Source organism: Camponotus floridanus, unplaced genomic scaffold (assembly GCF_003227725.1).
Source record: "Camponotus floridanus strain SB8 unplaced genomic scaffold, Cflo_v7.5 scaffold115, whole genome shotgun sequence".
NCBI classification, from domain to species: Eukaryota; Metazoa; Arthropoda; class Insecta; order Hymenoptera; family Formicidae; genus Camponotus; species Camponotus floridanus.
The window spans coordinates 394,500-415,645 of record NW_020229232.1 but is presented as its reverse complement, the minus strand read 5'-3'; the positions used below and the strand labels follow the sequence as shown (position 1 = coordinate 415,645).

The following is a 21,146-nucleotide window of genomic DNA, read 5'->3' as shown; positions in this document are numbered from 1 at the left end:
CGACTTTTCCTTTAGAAATTCAATTTCAAATTCGAATATCCGTGTAATAAAGACGAGATGTAAAATAATAATAGCCGCGAGCGAAGCGGCGATAGAGGCGATAGAGTATCAGATTTTATAAGGAAATTATTATATGCCATTAGAGAGGGCCATTTTGACACGACGGGACGGAGAGGTCGGGTCAACGACCCGAACTTGCCGGGCTACCTGGGTCTTCCCGAAAGGCCAAGGAAAAAGGCGAAAAAGCTTTTCCATTATGAGGAAAACTAGTAAACGGTGACTGCGTTCACGGTCAAGGTATTATCATTTTCGCGCGCGACAGACCGCGACTGTATCGCCGCGCTAAAACGAAAGAGCCAATCAATCAATTCCCTGCCGCACTATTCTCGCAATGAGATCTGAGCGAATTGCATTAACCTACAGACATACATTACGTATGCCCGTACGATAATAGCGGTGTCCGTCTCTAGTTTCTGTCATCGCGAGGCTACGTTTGCCTTTACGACTCCCTCTAATCTCTTTGCGATAATCTTATACACTTTCGATTCCGACAATCGAAAAATTCTATGCACGAGTCTTTTTTCTGTCATAGATTTATTAACATGCGTTGCGTACCGCTCTTTCAATATAAGTAGGAAAGTAGGTGTGCGATGAAATATGCACAATTTTTATGGAGAAACAAAGACGAGATATACGAATAAATTATACCGATCCTAAATGAAAAGAAGGGCTGCGTTCAATTTAGCACGGATGTCAAAAGCAACCGATCCTCTTCCAGCTCACAGCTGTCTACGATTATTATATTTCAGAGCTATCTCTCTCTCTCTCTCTCTCTCTCTCTCTCTCTCTCTCTCTCTCTCTCTCTCTTTTCTCTCTCTCTCTCACTCGCTCTCACAGGCTACCGTATCGATCAGTCGGCACATATACCTGGGTTTTTGTCGCTACCGCGATTCCAGGGAGAAACGATGCTGGATGACGCGCATCCAGCTCTCTAGCCTCTTTGTCATGTTAAATACATCAGACGCATCCTGTTACTTACGGGAGCGCCGTTAGTCCCGTTCCAACGATGTATAAGTCCGCGTAACTTTTTTTTTTCTAACATTATAAACTTTATACAAGTTCTCTCGAAATTGTGGAGTATTCGGATTTTCCCTAAGTATTATTATACAGAAACTATTTTTGGAAATTATAGAAATGCCAAAGAAATTTTCCTGAATTTTTCAAGATGTTACACTTCGAAGAAATATACAGAATATTTTACAGAATTTTTCAGCGCGCATATGCGCATATGAATTTTCCCTATATCGTCCTAGTCGATTAAATTCGTCGATTCGTTTACCGAATTTGGGAGAGTAAATCTGGCAACTGTTCCTAACTTGGACAGATGTTCGGGTGCTTTTGGAAGCTGCGTGAATCGAAATGAAACAGGGGCCACGTGCGGAGGAAATTCATTTCCTTTTACGGCGGCTGTGAAAAATGCGCGCGCAGATGTGTCTAATGTTTATTTCGGTGACAACAATTCGAGCATCCGACAACGAATAATCGGCCCTCTTTTTCTTTTCGCCCATCTCGTATAGACTTTTTACATGTACATATTGTCACAAGTCTCGTTGAAATTTATGTTTCTAAGCAATTTTCGTGAGTCTCGTACCGAGTCATTCTTAAAATCACCCGTTTATTCTGTCAAGAAATAAAATCTTTTTGTAAATATATAATATACAACGAGAAAGAATAAAAAACCATAGGAAACAATTATATATAAGTATTTCTCATGTCTAGACACTAAACTAGTGACACTCTGTTATACATTCATCACATTCATTCTGTCATATTCATCTTATAATTAATAATTTAAAGATGAATGTGATTTAGAGATCGATGACTTTAGCGAATGCAAGCATAACGTTTCCCGTAATCATGAATAAGGAGCGATCATATCTTTCAAGGTGGACCAGCGAGATAAGCCGATTAAACGCAATAGAGAATCACCATCTGCCAGCTTCCCGGTCGGAAAGGTCCATGGCCGAAGAAGGAGCGGAAAAGCTCTCCCTATTTGATCCCCATGACACGATCGACTCATAAATTTCAGAAATCTAAAACCAGCCTCGCCAATGAGAATACAACGCATCGCACACGGACAAAAAGATCCGTGACGGATTTACGTATATGTATGTATGTATATACATCAGATTCTTGTTCGCAGGATCTCCCATGGTAACCATAGCTACTGTACAAACAAGATGGCCGACGGCTTCCGGTTTCGGCTGCGACGCGGCAGCTGTGCGGATCTAGTTTCTAGTCTCGAGCTGATGGAGCCGGGAGATGAAGGAGGGCGAATTGTTCCGAATTGATTTCGAATCCCGAGATTTCTCATTTCCGAAACGTCTAATTTCGATGATTGAGAAAATATCGACGACATCGTCATAAATATATATCGCTCCAAGCGACTTTGATTCAGCGATTGAATAGCAACCTCGATGATACTGATTACTCGACGACTCGAACGTGATTTGCCGACTGTCCTACGCGTTCCGAGATTAATGGATTTAATGACGTCATCCACACGGCCATTAATGCGACAAAAGATGATCCTGAAAGATCGATGAACGAGAAACGCGCACCCCTCGCGTCGAGACGTGTAGTGCTGTCAGAAATAAATGCTCGCAAGCTGTCGCTCGACACCTCTCCGATCCCGATTTCAATTCACCGATCGCACCCCGCGAGACCTGGGTCTAAGCTAATCCCAATTACAAACGACCGTTAATTTTAATCGGCGGATCGGGCAAAATCGGGTCAGCACTCGTACGAGAGAATTGTGCCTCATCTTCCTTTTTCACCCTCCCCGCTTTTACTGTTAATCGATCGCGCGCCAAGCGGCTTTGATTTATGTTTACACGCTAATTATCCTCATTTACATAAAGATAGAACGCACCGGTCAGATTCGCATCCCGCGGAAAAGCTGGTGAAATCTGCGACGAGGAGAAATCCGATATCTCGCAATTAACTTTTTACGCGTATCGTTCTCTACTAGTTTAATCTATCGCGCGAACGCTTCTTTGTCATCTCGCACTTTGGAGAGAACTGTACGCGCCTTAAGAGCGATTATCCTTGATCGGCAGCGGTAGGTTAGTGTAGTAGGTAGGTACATATCGTACCAGCTAGATTCGCTTTTATGACGTCATAATGAACCGGCAATCAGCAGCGTTGTCGACATAATTCCCGTGGCGTTGTCTCGCTCGATCCCAGTCAACTCGATATTGTTCCCGTTGCTCCTTTTTACGTCCCGTCTTCTTCGGTGAAGAAGGTGAATCGAACACGTGGATGGGGGAACACTTTTCGGAAAGTTAATCGAGTCTCACAGTATCGCACAGGCCGTAAGAATTCCCGGAAAATATTGGAGCAAACCCGTACGATTGTCACGCATATAAAGAGACATTTTTACCCCGCGTCGCGAGGACTTTGAAGTTAAATCGATAGGAAGCAATGTGGTCGAATTGAAACGAGCCACACGAAGGGATCGGCAAGGACGACAAGGGGGGAAAAGGGATAACGCGATGTGGTTGACGCACACGCTCGAAATTGGCCGCGCGGAAGAAAGAGCTTTCGAATCGGTGTTCTTAATTGACCGAACGATTGACCGTCGCGACGATTACATATCCTCGCGATTCTGCATGTCGAGGAGATTCGCACGCGATTACCCTGATCTGATCAATTACTTTCGTACAAGTCCCAAGTTGTTTCGAGCGCGATCTCTCGATCTCTCAAAGTATCGATCGATTTAACTATCTTTGTATATATTAAATAAAACGAAGAAAAATTCTACCTTTTCGCATAAAGCATAAATAAAAAAATGAGACCTCTCTCGCATGAAAAATATATATCGCCCGTTGCGAGATATGAATATTTCTCGCGGAATGTTTCTTCTAGATTGAACGAATCTCTCGGCGGGAGAATCGCACGCGAGATAAATCAATATCAATGGTAAATCTGTGCCCGTCTCCTCCTGCCCCTCGCTCGCTGGCGAAGGGTGGAAACCCAGAAAAAGGATGAAATGATGCGCCACTAATTCTGTTACGTTCGTCATCGGCGACGCGTATTGTGCGCGCGCGGTGCACGTGTACCAAGGAAGAGAAATGTATTTTCAGACGCATGCGCCTATGGGTCTATGTACAGGGTGGTTCATCACGTATGTATATAGGACGGCGTGGCGTGGCGTGGCATGGCGTGGCATGGCATGGCGTGGCTTGGCTTGGCGCGCCGCTGCCGCTACGGCAGCTGTCAGACAGCTGTACGGGGCTTTTTACCTGCTCCGCGCGTTTACGCTATAATCGCGCGCGTACGATTCCAACTGCTTCGAAACATACCGGCGACGATCCGCGGAATCGATCGTGGATCTCGTAGGAAAATCTGCGCGAAAGAAACGGAGAGCCCTCTCTCCCTCTCTTTCTTTCTTTCTCTCTCTCTCTCTCTCTCTCTCTCTCTCTCTCTCTCTCTTCGTCATTTTCTCGTCGTTTTTTGCTGCTGCTTTTATCGTCTCGCTGGTTGTTCTTTCGCGATCAACCGTGCAGCTCCGATTAATGACTTCTTTGTTACTTTCGCTGCTTTTCAAACGATACTGTTATTCAAGTCGAGCGTTTTTTCTTTTTCAAGTATCACATTCGAGAACGGCGTGACAGACGCGATTATTTTGCTCGAGGAAAGAAATTCCTCGTTTACAGTCTACAGTCTGAAATAATCAATCAATGATTGATAACTGAATATCAATTCTTAATTATCCGTTTATCAAATTTTTATCGTCGAAAATGTCTGTACGATATTATAATAGCGTAATAACAAAATAAAGTGTAAGTGTGCGAAGAATGGAGGCGGCAGTTTGCTGCGTTCGCGTTTAGCTATCGCAACCGCCTCGAAGACGTTACATCCGGCAAGCGGTCGGATCGATACGCGAGAGAGCGGAGAGAGTCTCTCTCTCTCCCTGGCATCGACCCTGAAGCCAAGACAGACCTTGGACTCCCGTGAAAGGGAAAATTCAAGGTACCCTGGCGGAGAGGGGTACGTCGCTGAAAGAGATCAGGCTTCATCGTTCCCTTATTATCAATCTATTCGCGAATATATATTGAAAAAAAAAGAGAGATACAAATTCTTTCTCGCTGTTATAAATCTTATATACTATTTTATATAGGAATATAAAACTGAATATTACCCGATGATAATTTTCTAGATACGCGAGCAAGATTAATTTAGTTTCTGACTTGAAATAGAGAAAGCCATTAACTTGATATCTCCAATCGATTCGTCATGAGATCCAAAGATTCGAGGTGCGTGTAAAACGTGCAACGCACACGCAGCGTCATCCATACGCGTATGACTCAGAGCACACAACGCACACACGTTTAACGCACGCACGCACGCACGCACGCACGCACGCGCTTGATGCACGGAGCTGCAACTCAAAATCGATATAGCGAATCTAGCCAGATTATATCCTTCGCGGGGCTTCGCACAATACATGTAATCCGCTGTAAACCGTGACCACAGTTGAGATCGTAGTGATATTTAGGCGCGTGTCTAAAATCGATAGCAAATAAATATTGCGTGCGATGGGAATGTAGCCAAATCGTCTCTGATATAAATAAAGAATATTATTGAGAAGAATTAAAAGTCTCTGCGCAAAAGAATAAATTTGTTAAATTATATTATTTTCGACGGCTCGTCTCAAAGATATTAAATTACGTGTATATAATAAATTTATAACAATTGGAAAAAATTAAATTAGTAATTATTTATTAATTATACTCGTCATGCGATATAATTCTTTCTCCTTTTTTTTCTCGGATTCGAATTACTTGTTTCGACAAAAAGGCTGTAAATTTTATCGAGTTTTTTTAGTTTCTGTCTCTTTACTTATTTATTCAACCTTGAAATAATTTTGCATTTTTCAAGAATAATTGCACAGTGCAGCGAGGAATTTTATCGTATCATCAACTACACGTGAACAAATGACTGATGACGCTTTCAAATAATGATTGCGTGGTTCTTAGAAGAGATTTCTAGTAAACGTTGTCAACAATTTTTATGTATATGCGCGCATGTGTGTGAGATTATCGAATCTTTTATATATCGCATCATATTACATAGCTTCTATTATAATATCAAGACTAACCCATAATTTTACAGTTAGTTAATATTGCGAGGATCCGCATTAAATTTTCAGGTTGAATAATGTAGAACTGGCTTTACAATTTCCTCGTCCTGCGTTCTGGCAAATAGTCTTAGCGGGGATGCCGGCGTCAAAGAGGGGTAGAGAGGGATATCGCCGCGAGAAGAGAAAGAAGGAAGAAAGACGACACCTGCGTGTGTGCGTGCGAGAGAAAGAAAGAGAGAGAGAGAGAAAGGGAGGATGAAGGGTGAAGAGGGGATGGAGTTATCGAGCAAGAGAGATGCGAAGGGTGAGACATACAGGGGAGAGAAGCTGGGGTGGAGGGGTGCAAGGAATCTCCATCGTGGCAAACGGGTCGATCAAGTGCGTGTGCAAACATTTTCCGCGTGCGTTTTCTTCGCGTGTGGGTGGAAAATTCGGCCAGCGAGGGAGGAGATGAGACAACGATAAAAACAGCGCGTCGAGAGGTAGAAAATTTCCTATAAACACAAGCCATGCTGAGAATTTGACGAAAAACTTCCCTCTTAGTTTCACTTCCCTCTTTTTTCTCTTAATCCCTCTCTCGTTTTCTCATGTTTGCGCGTAGAAAATTTTCGAAAGTGCGAAAATAAAGTTCGCAAAGGAACAGACGCTGAATAATGAAACACGTGTCACTCTGCTTTTTAAAGCGTGCTAAACTCATAAAGATGGAATATTCGTTCAGACTGAGATTAATTTTGAAAACTTTAATATTTCGTATATTCTACGATAATTACTTATCTTTATTCGCGCGCGTGCAAAATATTTGTATATATTTAAAAAATCTACGCTCCTTGACTAACATTAAAGTTTTGGAAACTAAACATGCCGAGAATTCGAGAATATCTTTTATGATTCTCGTATCCTGGCGTGTAACGCGTAGAGAATTCGAGAGAAACCGTCGAGGCGCGCGCGCGCGACCGCCGCACGTGCGTGCCTACGTGTGTCGGGGAGGCTGTGACTCATCCTGCGGGAGAGGGAGAAAGAGAGCGAGTCCTGTTCCCGCGGCAGGAAACAACGAGTGGGGGTGGAGATCGATATATCGACTTGAAACGCTCCTGCCGTTAGCGGGAACTGCGTAGCTTCAAGGTCCTCCCCCGCACCCTTCCACTTCACCCCTTTCTACGTTTTCCTTCCTCTTCCCTCTCGCCTTTACCCTCGATACAGTCGATTTTTCGGGCGGGCTCGGAAGCGCCTTTAACGCTCGTTAAATCTATTTTGCCTCTTTTTTTTTGTTTCGCGAGATATTTAATCGTATTTTGAAATATTATCGCAAATAATCTGGTAAACTCGAAAGAATCGATTTCTAAAGACAAAGTGATACGAATTCGATTAATTATACTGGAAATTAATCAATGATTGTCGTGTCGATGATTAAGGTCGAATATTACAAATTACGTGGAAAGCGTTAATCGAGCCCTTGTCGTTACGCGAGATAAATTCTGCCCTGCTCTTCGCAGCATCCCAAAGTGTCGCATCGAAATGTCGATGCGCAGCATCACTGAGTTTTTAATGGCCGCATCAACGGCACGAGCCTGTCGCATTATTTTGCCATGACAAAGAGAGCGCGAACGGGTTGATTGGCCTGCCGTCAGATAACCCTGAGCAACCGAGAATTGTATCCGGTTATCGTACGGTTATCGCTTTGGCGAATAACGCAAAAAGCATTCGTAATGCACTCGCGAAACTCGCTCCGTTCGTCGAGACAGGCCGAGCAGTGCTGTAGTTAACGTAACCGAAACCCTCGTTCCTACCAAACAGATCCCCTTTCTCTTTGCCCTCTCTTTCTCTCCTTCTCCTCTCCCCTGTTCGCTCTCTCATTCTTCTATCCGCTGGCTTTGACGGGCTTCCGTTGTTTCGATTTATCGAGAAACCGGAACCGAAAAGCAACCGCTTCAGCGCAATTTATTTCGTTCCCGATGAAAGGCAACTCATAGACGCGAAATTTTTTATCGTTTATCGAACTTTGTCCGTTTGTAGAAATTATTGGGAAATTATTGGGTTAAGTTTTTAGGATATAAAATCGTTATCCATAAAATCACATTGCGTTAAAAATTCGTTAGGCCATACAAGAATACACGCTTTGGGTACGAACCTGCTTGTATTTTTATTCGCGGATAAAAAAACCAGTACGAATCGTGCAAAGATGGTACGCGGCGGGTCGATGATCCATGTGTTTATGAGAAATCGGGTCAAAACAAGGAGGAAGACGATAAAAATCAAACCAGCACAGTCGAGGGGGAAAGAGTGGATGTCGGCCTCTCGACAGCAGGTGTGCGATGAACTCTCGAGGGCAGAGTCCTTTCTCGCGGGCGAAAGGAAAGACAGAGCGGGGACGGCCGTTCCTTCCCTTGGGATAAAGAGGGTGTTAAGTTCTAGGGGGTGCGGGGTTGTTGTGACGGCGTGCCTATACACCGGTCTTCGACTCTTGGCGATCTATCATCCCTTTTTTCGGCGCGTTTCATTTTCGCCATCGCTGTTGACGTCGCCGAAAATAGTCGGGAATCTGACGTGCCGGTAGATTCGACAGATCCAGCTCGCGCGAAGGAAAGAGAGGAGAGAAAAATCTTACTCGAGAAATTTTGACAAATCTACTTGAGAAAAAACGTAGCAAATTTTCTTTCCTAAAACATTCCGCTGTCGTAAACCGTCCCGTAAAAAAATTGGTCCCCTTAAATAAGACTGATTAGATACATATGCAGCGCGCCATCGGGAAGCTGCAAAGTGCACCGATCAGCGAAATGCTAATTGATAAATGGCGGAATGTTATCAGAGGATTATGTTGACGGCAACGTCGGAACGGGACGTACAGTGCCGGTGCGCGTGTCGCCGGCAAACAACACGTCTGTTTCTGAACGAGACGAAGTTCGATACGCGATTATTATGACCCGCGGTGAGCCTTGAACTTGCCCTACGATAAGCGAAGCCGTTTTATGAGTCGTTGTTGCTGCGCGCCTCGCCTTCTCGAAAGGCATTCACCAATAATCACCGAGGCGATATATATTGTATATGTGTACATAACATTCGTGGATCACAACATTCGTTAATCAGATCGGAGCAATCGCGGTATTTTTCGATTAAGTTATATTTACATTGTGGCATTTAATTAAATGTATTAATTACAAGAATGTCAATTTTTAATTTAAGCAATTTTACTCTTGTATCGAAAGCACACATTGTATGCATTGTATACAAAAATAGATTCAGGCAAATAGATTTAAGCAATTTTACTCTTGTATCGAAAGCACACATTGTATGCATTGTATACAAAAATAGATTCAGATCTTTGAAACTGAAAACGAGGCGAGATAAGATATTTACACTTCCTGTCTGATATCGATATAGTAATTAGCTCAAGCTTGATCAAACGCGAGATTGCAGGTAGTTCGACGCCATCTCTAGTTGCAGTAGCAGCTGAACAGTTAACCCACCAACCCCCTGTTCAATGTCGCTACAATAATAAACCACCTCGGTTATCTGTATTTCTGTATTTCCCTCAGGGATTCTCGGCACATTCAGGCATCGAGGCCAAGTTCAGGCTATATATATCGTTCTATAACGGCGTTTTGTCTGTGCATTTATACCATCTTGTACATACTATCACGATTATAACATGCATTGCGCGTATCTAATGATATTAAAACGCCCTTTAAATTTTTTTTTTTGCGTTACATTTTATTTTGCGGTTTATTAATTTCTCTATCGTGCGTCTTTATTAATATATATAAAATGAATTTTACCGAGCGGATAAAACATGTTTCATAAAACGCGATAAAATATATATTAATAAAATTGATAAAATTAATCATGAATAAAGACAAATTTAATGCAAGAAAGATTTTTTGCTTATAAAAACAAATCGCTGGAAAAGCGAGTATGCATTTTTTAACAAATTGCTCAACGCTAGAAACATTTTTAAATATATATACATTTCTTTATATCAAACATGCATTAGATTTGTAGACGACACGAACATTTAAGTCGCAGAGAATTATTTCACTCATCTCCCTCATCGCGCTATTCATTTTAAAGTGCTTTACGATAATAAAAAAAAGATATGCGTATAACGAAAGGAACGTTTAGATAAGTAATATGAATCGTAAATTAATGATGAATTCGTGATTCAACGATCTACTCACCTTCTTCTCCGTGAGCTTCTCGCATCTCCTCATCTTGCAGATCTGATGGCTCTTGTCGTTTCTGCACGGTGCACACTCCCCGCAGTTGTCTTTGCGCTGACAGCCTATGCACTCTCCGCATCTCTTTCGCTTCTTCTTCGCCGGCTTGTCCCCGAGGCCGCTGTCACCGTCGCCGTCAGTCATACCACCGCCGAGATGATGCACGCCGCGATTCGCGGTGGAGGATACAGCTGCGACCTGGCCGGAACTCTCCACGTTGCCGGTACCGGTACCGCCGCTCCCGCTACCACCGCCACCGCCCCCGCCATCTTCCGATTCCATGGAACCCGCGCGGATTTTTCTGCGCTCCTTCTTACGACCGTCGATGCCGATCGGTCGCGAGGTCGGCGATGAATCCAGCACGGTCGACATCGGATTTTGAAAATTCGCATGGTGCAATTGCGGATACTCGGGCTTCACCACGGTCAGCACGGTATGATGAGGGTGACCCGGCGGCGGAAACGCTTGGGCCGGATTGGAGCCCAACAGCTGTATGTGACGCTCGTCGAATAACTGCTGCTGAAGCGCCGGGACCTCCCGAGCCTGTACCGGTGCCGGTACCAGAGGATAACCGACGGATCCGCGATGCGGGTGAGGTACTGGAAGCGGTGTCCCGAGCGTGTGGAAACTCGGTAGACCCACGGCCGACGTGACTGGCGGCGAATGCGAGATAGATGCCGGTGATAGTGGCGTCAACGCCGTCAATTGCGGTTCGGCCTCGCTCGGAGCGGTAAATTGGCTGGCGAAGCTGGGCAAGCCCTCTATACCGCCCTTAGACTCCCATGGTCGATATTGGTTCGCCAAAACCTCGCCGCGGGAGTCGATCAGCCGTCCAGTCAGGCCCTCGTAGTACTCCCAGGACGGTATCAGACCCGTGCCGACGTCTTGCGAGTGGAGGGTCGTCAGCGTTGTCGAGGTATCCATCGTATTGTCGCCGGCGAAGCTGCTGAAGGGCGGCAGATGCCGCGCGGACAGGTCGCCGGCGCCAACCGTGCCCGGTGAGGTCGCGACCGCCGCCGGAGGGCTCGTCGGGACCCTCTCGGTGGCGACGACCTCCTTCGTCACCTCGGCGCTCATCTTCTTCCTCGCCACGTCATCGCGACCTTAACGTCCGTCCCTCGTACGGCGAGTCTCGCCACTTGACGGTGGTAATCCTTTTTCGTTTCGGATCCTCTCGGAATCGCGCGAGCGATACTCCCTCTCGCGTTCCGATTCTCCTCAACACTATATACTTGCCCCAGAGATGTGTACGCGGGCTCGAGATTATCTAGTCTTTTTCGAACGGATAATCAATGAAATTCTTGCACGCGACATTGGCGCTTCTTTCGCGACTAGTCGCACTTTGATTCTCGTTGATGCGTCGAGCCGGATCCTAGAGACCCGACTTAGAAACGGCGTAGTGTCGTTTGTGGATTGACATTCGCGGTGTCTGTCCAACTCTCGTCTTGAAGTCAATTCTTCAACTTCGATGCACGATGTCGCGCGATTGGATATTCCGTATATTTCGCACGTAGTCTTCTTTGTTGGTTCTTCGATATTACGATCGTTTTCCCCCCTTTTTTTTTGCACTCAACTTCTCACTCTTTCTCTCTCTCTCTCTCTTCCTTTACCTCTGTCTCTATCTATATCTCTAGCTCTGTGTCTTTTTGTACTCAACAGGTTTAGGCTACGAACTGAAGTAGATCGGTTGCTCTGGGAGTGTTCAAGCGAATCTGGTTGATTCCTCCCTTTGTCTGCTTCTTCTTCCTTTCGCTTGGCGAAAATCTGTCACGTGACGCGTCCAGTTTAAAAAATGCACTTATATTTTACGGCTATTTCTATAAACCTTTACAAAACGGCGCCGGCTCGCTTAACTCTTAATCGGTTCTGACGAAGGAATCGGTGTGTGTGTGTCTCACTATTATTTCACCTGACGAGAGATTATGTTATTCAATGAATAGAAAAAAATGGTAGATTCTTTGGTTTACGGTCCTGCCCTCGCACTGTATATTACCTTGTCTGTTCTCTCTCTTCCTCTCTCTTGTTTTTTCCTTCTATTATCGCTGCCGCTTTTGCACTTGTTTGTTTATTTTTAAGAAATTTGTAGATAACACTGTATGTGCCTAAAGAGTTACTTTATTTATTCCAGGATAAAATAAATCTTGCTCTACTTTATTCTACTTTTTCGCTATCTTCTTTCCGTTTCTCTCTGTTACAACGATCACTTTCACCTTGCTTTCTTCCTCGATTTGGCACTGGCGGAGTTGTTTAATTTATCTGTTTCTTCCCCCTTTCTCGTTAGATATACTTTGTACACTTATTAGATAATATAGCTCTTAATCTTTTGTCTTCTTCTGAACCTAAGCTCTTGGAATATCTTCTTTTTGTGTGGTTTTTCTTTACGTCAATATAAACATACTAATTACATATTTCTTTCGCGCTTCGTAAGAAAATAGAAATCACTTGAGGTTAATGTGGCTTGTTAGAAGGCGGTTGATTTGTACGATCTGAAACATGAAACAGAGAAAGATCATCCATCAGAAAAATTTCTAGCGTATCTCGTTTATAAGAAAATGAAAATTACTCAAACATAAAAAAAAAATTGCTCGATCAACGTTAATTTTATCCGTCAGCGTCATATCTCAAAAGGGTGAGAAATCGACAAGAATAAGGGGGATGCGCGGATTAACGAATGTGTCACGTGAGCGCGAGCGAGCACGTGACGCGAGACTATGCGAGAATGTGTCACAGACGTTGCTTATAACGTGACCATCGCTAAGCCAAGGCTACTATTACGTTCAGTGTGTTCGCGCATCAACTCTCGTACGTTCGCTTTGATATTCGCGTACGTTGTGCCTAGCTGTTTCATTCACGTTGTTTAGAAGTCTGACGATGGCTTGGAACTCGTCGCGTCATTCCGAGTGGATTCCGATTCGATCGGAGACAAACAAGATAAAAAGTGTTGCCTTGTTGACTGAAAATTCTTCAAAAATCGAATAATTTCGCGGGTGGAGAAAATTATATTTTTAAGTACATATAATAAATAATATTTTTTATTTTAATATTTAATTAAACAATAACATTTCTACATTAAACGTAAAAATTTTTCATTTATCTTTTGCCTAGACAAATTTACTTTCAAAAGATTAGCGTCCAAAATATCTAAATGTGTAAATATAGATTTTATATCATTTTAGTTAATATTTTCCAGGTATTTGTTCGCGTTCGTGAGAGTTTTGTTACCATCGTCAAAAATCCGACTAGCCCTTTGCGAAATATCGATCGATGTTTACTCTCTCGTTCTCTCACTGTTTCTCTTTTTTTCTATCTCCTCTTCCCGCCTTTCCCTTTTTCTCTCGGCGCACAACCAATACATATAGAATACGATCTTTTACATAGGGTGACGAAAACAGCACGGAACTGTTATTTGACGGATTTCAAGTATATTATTCTTAATGCGGATTAAAAAAATGAGACATTTGTAAAAGAAGCAAAAATTGTACGATTGTACGCGAAAAGCTGTACAAGTACAATCGGATTATGCTTCAATTGTACAGACGTGAGAGATAGAATCTCTGGACGTTCTACTACCCTGTATATAATCTAGGTGACATACACACGCGCATGCGGCTATAAACGGAGAGCTTTCGCAAAGTACGCGGATATGTAACATAAACCGCGCGATAGTAGCTCTCGCTGTGTAGCGGTTGCCTTTCCACCCCTTGTATCCGCCTCGTTTTCCACCCCCAAACTCTAATAGCTTTACAGCTGTGACCGCCCGGCGCTTTCGCTATCGCTGGAAACTTGCACTGTCGTTTGGCCAGAACTTTCGCTCGCTGGTTTGACCTTGCGGAGATGCGTCTGCTATTTCGCGCTACACGTGAACGACACCATTTACGTACTTTGCGTGCATACTTGTCGATGTAAGAATTTAAGACTCTATTCCTAGATTCACTTTCATTATTGCAATCATTTAATGTTTATTGCCTAATATAAATATTAATAATATTATAATTATAATTTACGATCCAGTCTGGTAATCTGTTTTCATAATTAATAACTAATATACGCGAATGTAAATTATATTTTATGTACTCTGATTAGAAATTCGTGGTTATACGCATGTAAATAATGAAATAATGAAATAAGCTACGCGGAGTCTTATTTAATTGAATTGATTAAATTTTCGTATAAAGACCGGAGGGTTTTCGTCTCAGCAATTGAACTTTACTAATGTCCATAAATCTTGGACTAGGCTGAATATCGCGAACTTTAGTCTTTAAAGGTCTCGATGTGAATATTACCAAAAACTTCAAGTGGTAGCATATAATTTTTTATGTAAAACGGAATTATAATTATATATTAATTAAATTATACATATATGCAGCCGTGTCTTCGATTTTCACGACTGCATTAAAAATATTTATTCTTCTTCACTGGTGAGAAAGGTAGACGGAAAAGAATCCGGACAAAGAACTAAAATATTTTTATTTAAAAAAGCAAAATCGATTCTTACGGACCGTCCGAGCACGTTTAGAACTTCGGTTCGCGAAACAATTAATATTTTACGGACAAAGGTGAACGCGTGTATCCCATGTGATCCTTCTGATCGTGAATCTTTTCGACAACACGGAATAAGGTTACCGGTAGCGAATTATCCAAATAAGGCAACGATCGTTCGATTATTTCGATCAATCGTTGATCGACACTGATACCCTCTTTGTCGATTTAGATATTGACTTTATGACGTGGAGCCCGAAAAATCAAATCAAATAATCGGCCTTTGTCCGCAAAAGTAACGTTCCGTTCAAGAATATTCGAGAAAACTCTCAAATATAACGGCTTTATAATGTGATACAGACTTTCTCGAACAATATATAAAATAATACTTACACTGAAAAAAAAACTTGGTTGAAAAAAAGGCAAAATTTGTTTTGTCCAACTAAATATATTGTCCGATACGTTCAAATAAATATAACTAAAATATTCCGAAATAATTTGTTGATATAAACAAAGCTTATTCAAATCATCAAATTAAAAGAGAGAGTTCAGTACAACGATGTACAGTTACTATAACAGAATATTTTTTTGGTAAATTTTCAACCAAATTTTTTTTTCAGTACATATAAATAAATTTAAGAAAATTATGCCTTCAATGAAACTAATTAAAAAATTGTAAAATATATAAATGTAAATTAGTTTCTCAGTAAAAATATATTTATAAAATATAATAAAATTATTTTTTTTAAACGATGAAACCTAATTTCTCATTTTTCAGTATGCGTGTTTAATAAGAATAGTTGTGACACCCGTTAGCCACCTCCGCTTGCACTTTCGTTGAATCGACTGTAGGTGCATGCACAAAAATTCAATATCACCGTCGCCCGGCATACATAGGGTGATCTAAAAGAATATATGCGAGTTATCGGTTCCTTTCTCACCGAAAGACGGAGAATCTGATTTTCTCGAATGAATTTTAGTGTCATTTAATCAATAAAATATTCTACTGGTAGAATAAAAATTTACCAAATCATATTACAAAGCAAATATACATAACACAAGGAGCACAAAGTTACAAAAATGACATTATTTTATTACTTTATAACTAATTTTGCCTCGACAATTTCAATATTCAATATTTTCGAACACTGAAATTAAAAATTCATTGTACCAATAGAATTCCAGCGGAATTTTCAATGAGAAAGGTATGGAGATTTTTTTGGCAGTAAAATTTAGACACCGAGGCAAGGGAGTAATAGGACACCTTTTTTGGGACACTCCGTATAGTTGCGACAGAGAACGAGTCGTTTGCGGATTCTTTCGTCCACGGCGAAGAACGCAAATTCCGAGAAGCGCATATAAACCAGCTGCCATAGAGACCCGGAGATTCCACACGCTTGGAATTAATATTAGCCGTGCGTCGCTAACGGAAACGTCGCCGAGAAAAATCGCACCCGCTCTTCGATTTACAAAGCTGAATTCTTATTCACCGACAAAATTCCCCCGAATTAACGCAACAAACGTTCACACGCACGATTTTCATCTTTGCTGGCCGATTTTAATTTACAAGTTTCTCGCCTAAGATTGCTAGGGACAAGGATAAAAATATTTATGACGAATAACACACGAGGAATCTATGAAACCCTTAAAAATAGAGCGATTGCGAACAATAAGCTCATTCAAATGAAGCGATAATACTTCTGTCGTATTTATTAATTTCAGCCTAAATTTTGAAACGTGAATATGCATCAACAGGCGTACTATGCATCGAGAAGAAAAAGAATAGAATGATTCGCGCGCCATTTTTGCCGCAGCGTAATGCCGAAATTAGCGCGGTGCCATCGCGAGAAAGCGGACTACCACACGAGAAGAAGACTGATGAGCTTCAAGCATTCAAGGATTCGAAGCTTTCGAAGATTCGTTAAATACTTTAACAATTCTTTCCGAATTCATTCGGAGGAAAATTAAACTGGGAGTTAAAATCGGAGAGTATCGACTCCGAAATATTTTTGGAGTCAATTCTCAGATTATTCGAGACAAGATGAAGAAATCGGAAAGGCTTTTGAGAACTTTAGGGGATTTTTTCGCGCATATGAAAGGATGAAATAATTCTTCCTCGCTATACGATTCAATACGCCGGCAGAGATTTTATAGACGATTTAAGAAGGCGAAGGATCACATGTGGAAGGAACTCTATCCCGACCACGTCCTCGATGCAGCGCGCCGCGGACGAATGGGCCGCGCGAAGGGCCGATGCGTGTGCGCGTGCACATCCGTGGGACCTTGAATCAAGCAAGCGGCCTTTGTCGCGAGAGAGCCGAACACACAGCTCCTCTCGGCCGAACGCGCCCGGCATCGCGAGGTCGGCGAAAGTGTGTACCCGCCGAAGCTCCCTTTTTTTGCTCGCGGCTCTGCCTCTCGCGCTCATTTTTGCCCTCTTCCTTCTCTTAAAAGCTAGGCTCGGCCAACTCCTTGGAGCGACGGAAACGGACGGAAGATGCGTTTATTATTAGATTTCGACTCCGATTCTCTCCGAGCGTCGCGGATCGCTAATGACGATGACTCGTATACAGCGTGCACGATGATCGATGGAAATGGCGCGATGATGGTGACATTGTCGGCAACGATACGCATCGATTGCGGAAAATGAAGATTGTCAAAGTTGAAGAAGGATATTATTTGTAACTACGCAGATTTTACGAATCTCTTTAGGACTTTATCAATTTTCCATAACAGAGACTTCGCGGACCTACCTCAGAGGTCCGGTTGCGACACAGTTATAGTTATACGTTCCTTACACGTTGATCCTTCTTAGCACGCTCGACCGCAATTTATCAGAGGAATCGTTTCCGCGTAGTTATTTTTACCGAACTCGACTTCCTCGCGATAACGAACCTCCGAAACAGATCTTCCTCTCCCCAAGACCTTTCATTGGTTCTCACGACCGCGATCGCGAACGGATCCAAACGAACGCATCGCGGAAACAAAGAAACCGCGCGAGCCGTACATCTATGGGGGATCTATCTCGCGGGTGGACGAGAGCGAGGGTGGAAGAGAACTGACAGTTGCGTTCGCGGATTGTCAACCGAGTCACTTGTTGCTGTCCAGTTTCGGTCTCGCGGTACCGTTTCTCGAACTCGCGACTTCCGGCGACTATACCGATCTCCTCTCTCTAGACGGTGGAAAAAAAAGAACGGTCGCGGTCAAAATCGTTTGACGGCGCGCACGCATACGCGACGCATTCGGCCGCGCACTGATTCGCGCGCGCCAGCGCACGCACGCACGCACGCACGCTCGCCGGCCGGCCGGCTGCGCGCTCTTCGTGTGCGCATGTACGGGGTGTCTGATGGGCCCGTCGACGAAAACGAACGGCGAGTCGCTCGGATTTTTTCCTCGACGGCAAACGTCTCCTCGATCGAAATTTTAAGCCGACTCTCGATCCAGAGGGACGTCGAAACGACGGGAGAGGCCCGATATCGCGATGTCGCTCGGCAATGCCACCGAATAAAATTCGAAATCGAAGACGCGCCACCCTGTATATACCAGTGCGTGCACGTGCGCATGCGTGTGTTCTCTCTCTCTCGCAAGATACCGCAAAGTACGTCGTGACGACGTTACGAGCGTCGTGTACGAGAGCCGGTCACACGCTCGTTTACAAACGACGATGACGAGGAGAGGAAGATACGAGGACGACGACGGCGACGACGAGGACGACGACGACAAAGATGACGAAGACGACGAAGACGACGACGAGGACGATGATGAAGAAGGCGATGGAGTGCGCGACGACACGCATCGTAAAACACGCATATCTGGTGTAGGTGCGTAACGGTTCGTGTTAAGGGTAGGGGGACAGCGAGGACGTACGAGGGGGGGAAGGAGCGGGGCCAGCAGAGGGGACAGGAGAGCTTTCGCAGCGTTAAACCCACCCACACAGGCGCGCGATATCGGAAATGATATAAAATTGCGTCGAGCGCGCCGCTGATATTTAAATTGGTTCGCTAAACCACGGATTAATGCGCGCAACGACGTCCGAGCCTACGCACGGGCTTCGAAAAAGAGTGCTGCGTGGAAAAAAATATTACGCGGCCGAATAATAGACAATCGTGTCGAATAATCGCGGAGAGAAAAATCCTTTTCTTTTTTTCTTCCTTTTAAATTAACTTCCTTTTAAATTTTTAAAAAAGGTTAATATTTTATAGCATTTTCCGCAAAATCATCATGCAAAAGCGCATCAGACGCATAATCAAAGCAATCCGCGATTCAAACATTTAATTAAGCAAAAAGATGCTCCGAAAAACGCGATCAAAATCGAACGGAGAATAATTGATTAGATGCCAAATTAGATCGGCAAACTGTTGGCGGTATCGCGGCACCGAATCTGTCGAATTATTAAAATGCATTAAAATGCCTGTGTGAGTCATATCTGTCTAGCGAAAGTTACATGGATGAATCGATCGATTATAGAAACGACGAGCGTAAAATCGAACGAGTTAAATGTAAAGTAAAGAATTGACTCGTAAATCTTTCGCTGTTCGTTCCTCTCTCGCTTGTATTCATCGTTCATTCGTTTCTTTGATTCTTTGTGTTCGATCTCGATCTCCCACTGTGTTATAGGAAAGAGAAAGAGTGAGAGAAAAAGAGAGAGAGAAACAATCAAAAAATCTTTTTCTCCCTTTCACGTATCCCGACTACGAAAAAGAATTATCATCAAATTGGCTCTAATCGAGACAATGCAATTTTTAAAATTTCACGCTCTTAAGCGATATTTTCCCTAAGCGATATTTTCCCTATTTATCTGTATCTTTAGCAAATTTGTTTCAATAATTTTTCCTAATAAATCACGTCACTCGCACATACGCACACGAGCGTGAGATAATTTTCCAATTAAAAGTGTATATAATATCGATTTTTAAAGGTATCAAGATCGATAATGAGAAATTTTCAGTCTCGCTCAGCTGTTGACAGTTGTAAGACACGAAACTGATTGTGACACACATTCGACTGGACGGCTTTGACGATTATTTCCGGAACGATAATCGTTCGGAGATAATCGCTTTATCGTTTCGCATTTCGGTAAATCGATTCAACTCGTAGACCTCGCATTCGTGCATTCGTGAATCGCGCGAGTGGACGGGCGGACGAAAATTTGAAACGAGAGGCTCGCGCGCGCAGGCAGGGAAGACAGACAGACACGGGTCCTCCGGAGCTTCTATCCGAAATAAAAGCCGCTGACGGAAAACGATGTAATGCGTGGTTATAAGAACCTGTTTCCCACACGCACGCACGCACGCACGCACGCACGCACGCACACACATACACACACACGCGCTGCGTGCGTAAGTCGAGCCTAGGAAGAAGCGGATTTCTTTCGGGGTAAGGGACGCGCCAGACTCGTCGCTGCCCCGCGTTCTCACGCGTCTCGACGACGACGCCGACGTCGGCGTCGGCACACGAACACGTTTCTCGTTTGACGCACCGCGAGACCCGTAAAACTTTCGCAGCACGATACGTGCATGCCGTGTTCGAGGACACTACCGTGCACCGCCGCCGGCTAGCGCAAGAGGCGTTGACGGCGACGGCGGCGGCGGCAGTGGTGGTAGTAACGGCGGGTAGTGGTGGTTGCGACGATGCCACTGGTGCCTAGCGGTAGCGACGACGGTGGTGGTGGTCGTGGTGGTGGTTTCGCTGGTGATGGCGATGCTGATGAGCGCGGACTCCGCGGACTCGGCGGAGAGAAACGGCGAAAACGCGGCTCCCGACTTCCGCGTGATTCCGCGACGTCCCGTCCCCGAGGATACCTTGACGTAACGCGCCCCGCCGGCGCGACCAGCGTTTCCACGTATTTACGGGGGATTTGCGATCTCGCGAAACCTCATGGTCTGGCCTTTAAATCGCTTCTCGATCGTAGGGAGGATTTTTTTTTTTCGTTTTTTTTCATTTAACCCAAGCTCTACGTATTTATGAGGATTATCCAAAATTCGAGCGCCACACCTCTCGCGCCGAAGGAGAGTACCGGTGTCGTCGCGCGCGCACACACTCACCCTATTCTTTCTCTTCTTTCCACCGCTTGTCCTTCCTCCTCTGGCAGGCAGCGAGCAGAGTCGAAGTTAGCCGAATGAAAAGACGAGCGATTCCGTGCACTCCCTCATTGTGCTGTCCGTCCCGCGGCTGCAGTGCGTTTCTCGCGCTACTTTGAAAGCTGCGGTCGCGATTCGTCAATAGGAACCGCGCGCGGCGGAAAGCGACATTTTCGATTTCCCCGATTCCTCGAGCACGGAACACGTTCGAGCGTTATTACGAATGCAAAT

General features: G+C 44.0%; 1 protein-coding gene across 1 annotated transcript in view; it reads right to left on the bottom strand.

The window, feature by feature from the left end:
• The window catches only part of LOC105258876 (DNA N6-methyl adenine demethylase), a 48,575-nt gene extending 28,216 nt beyond the window's left edge, over positions 1–20,359 (bottom strand). The window contains 2 exon segments of the mRNA XM_020029878.2: positions 10,318–12,842; positions 20,103–20,359. Coding sequence (XP_019885437.2) covers positions 10,318–11,433 — 1,116 coding nt within the window. The 5' untranslated portion in view covers positions 11,434–12,842; positions 20,103–20,359.
• Between the last annotated feature and the right edge of the window lie 787 nt (positions 20,360–21,146).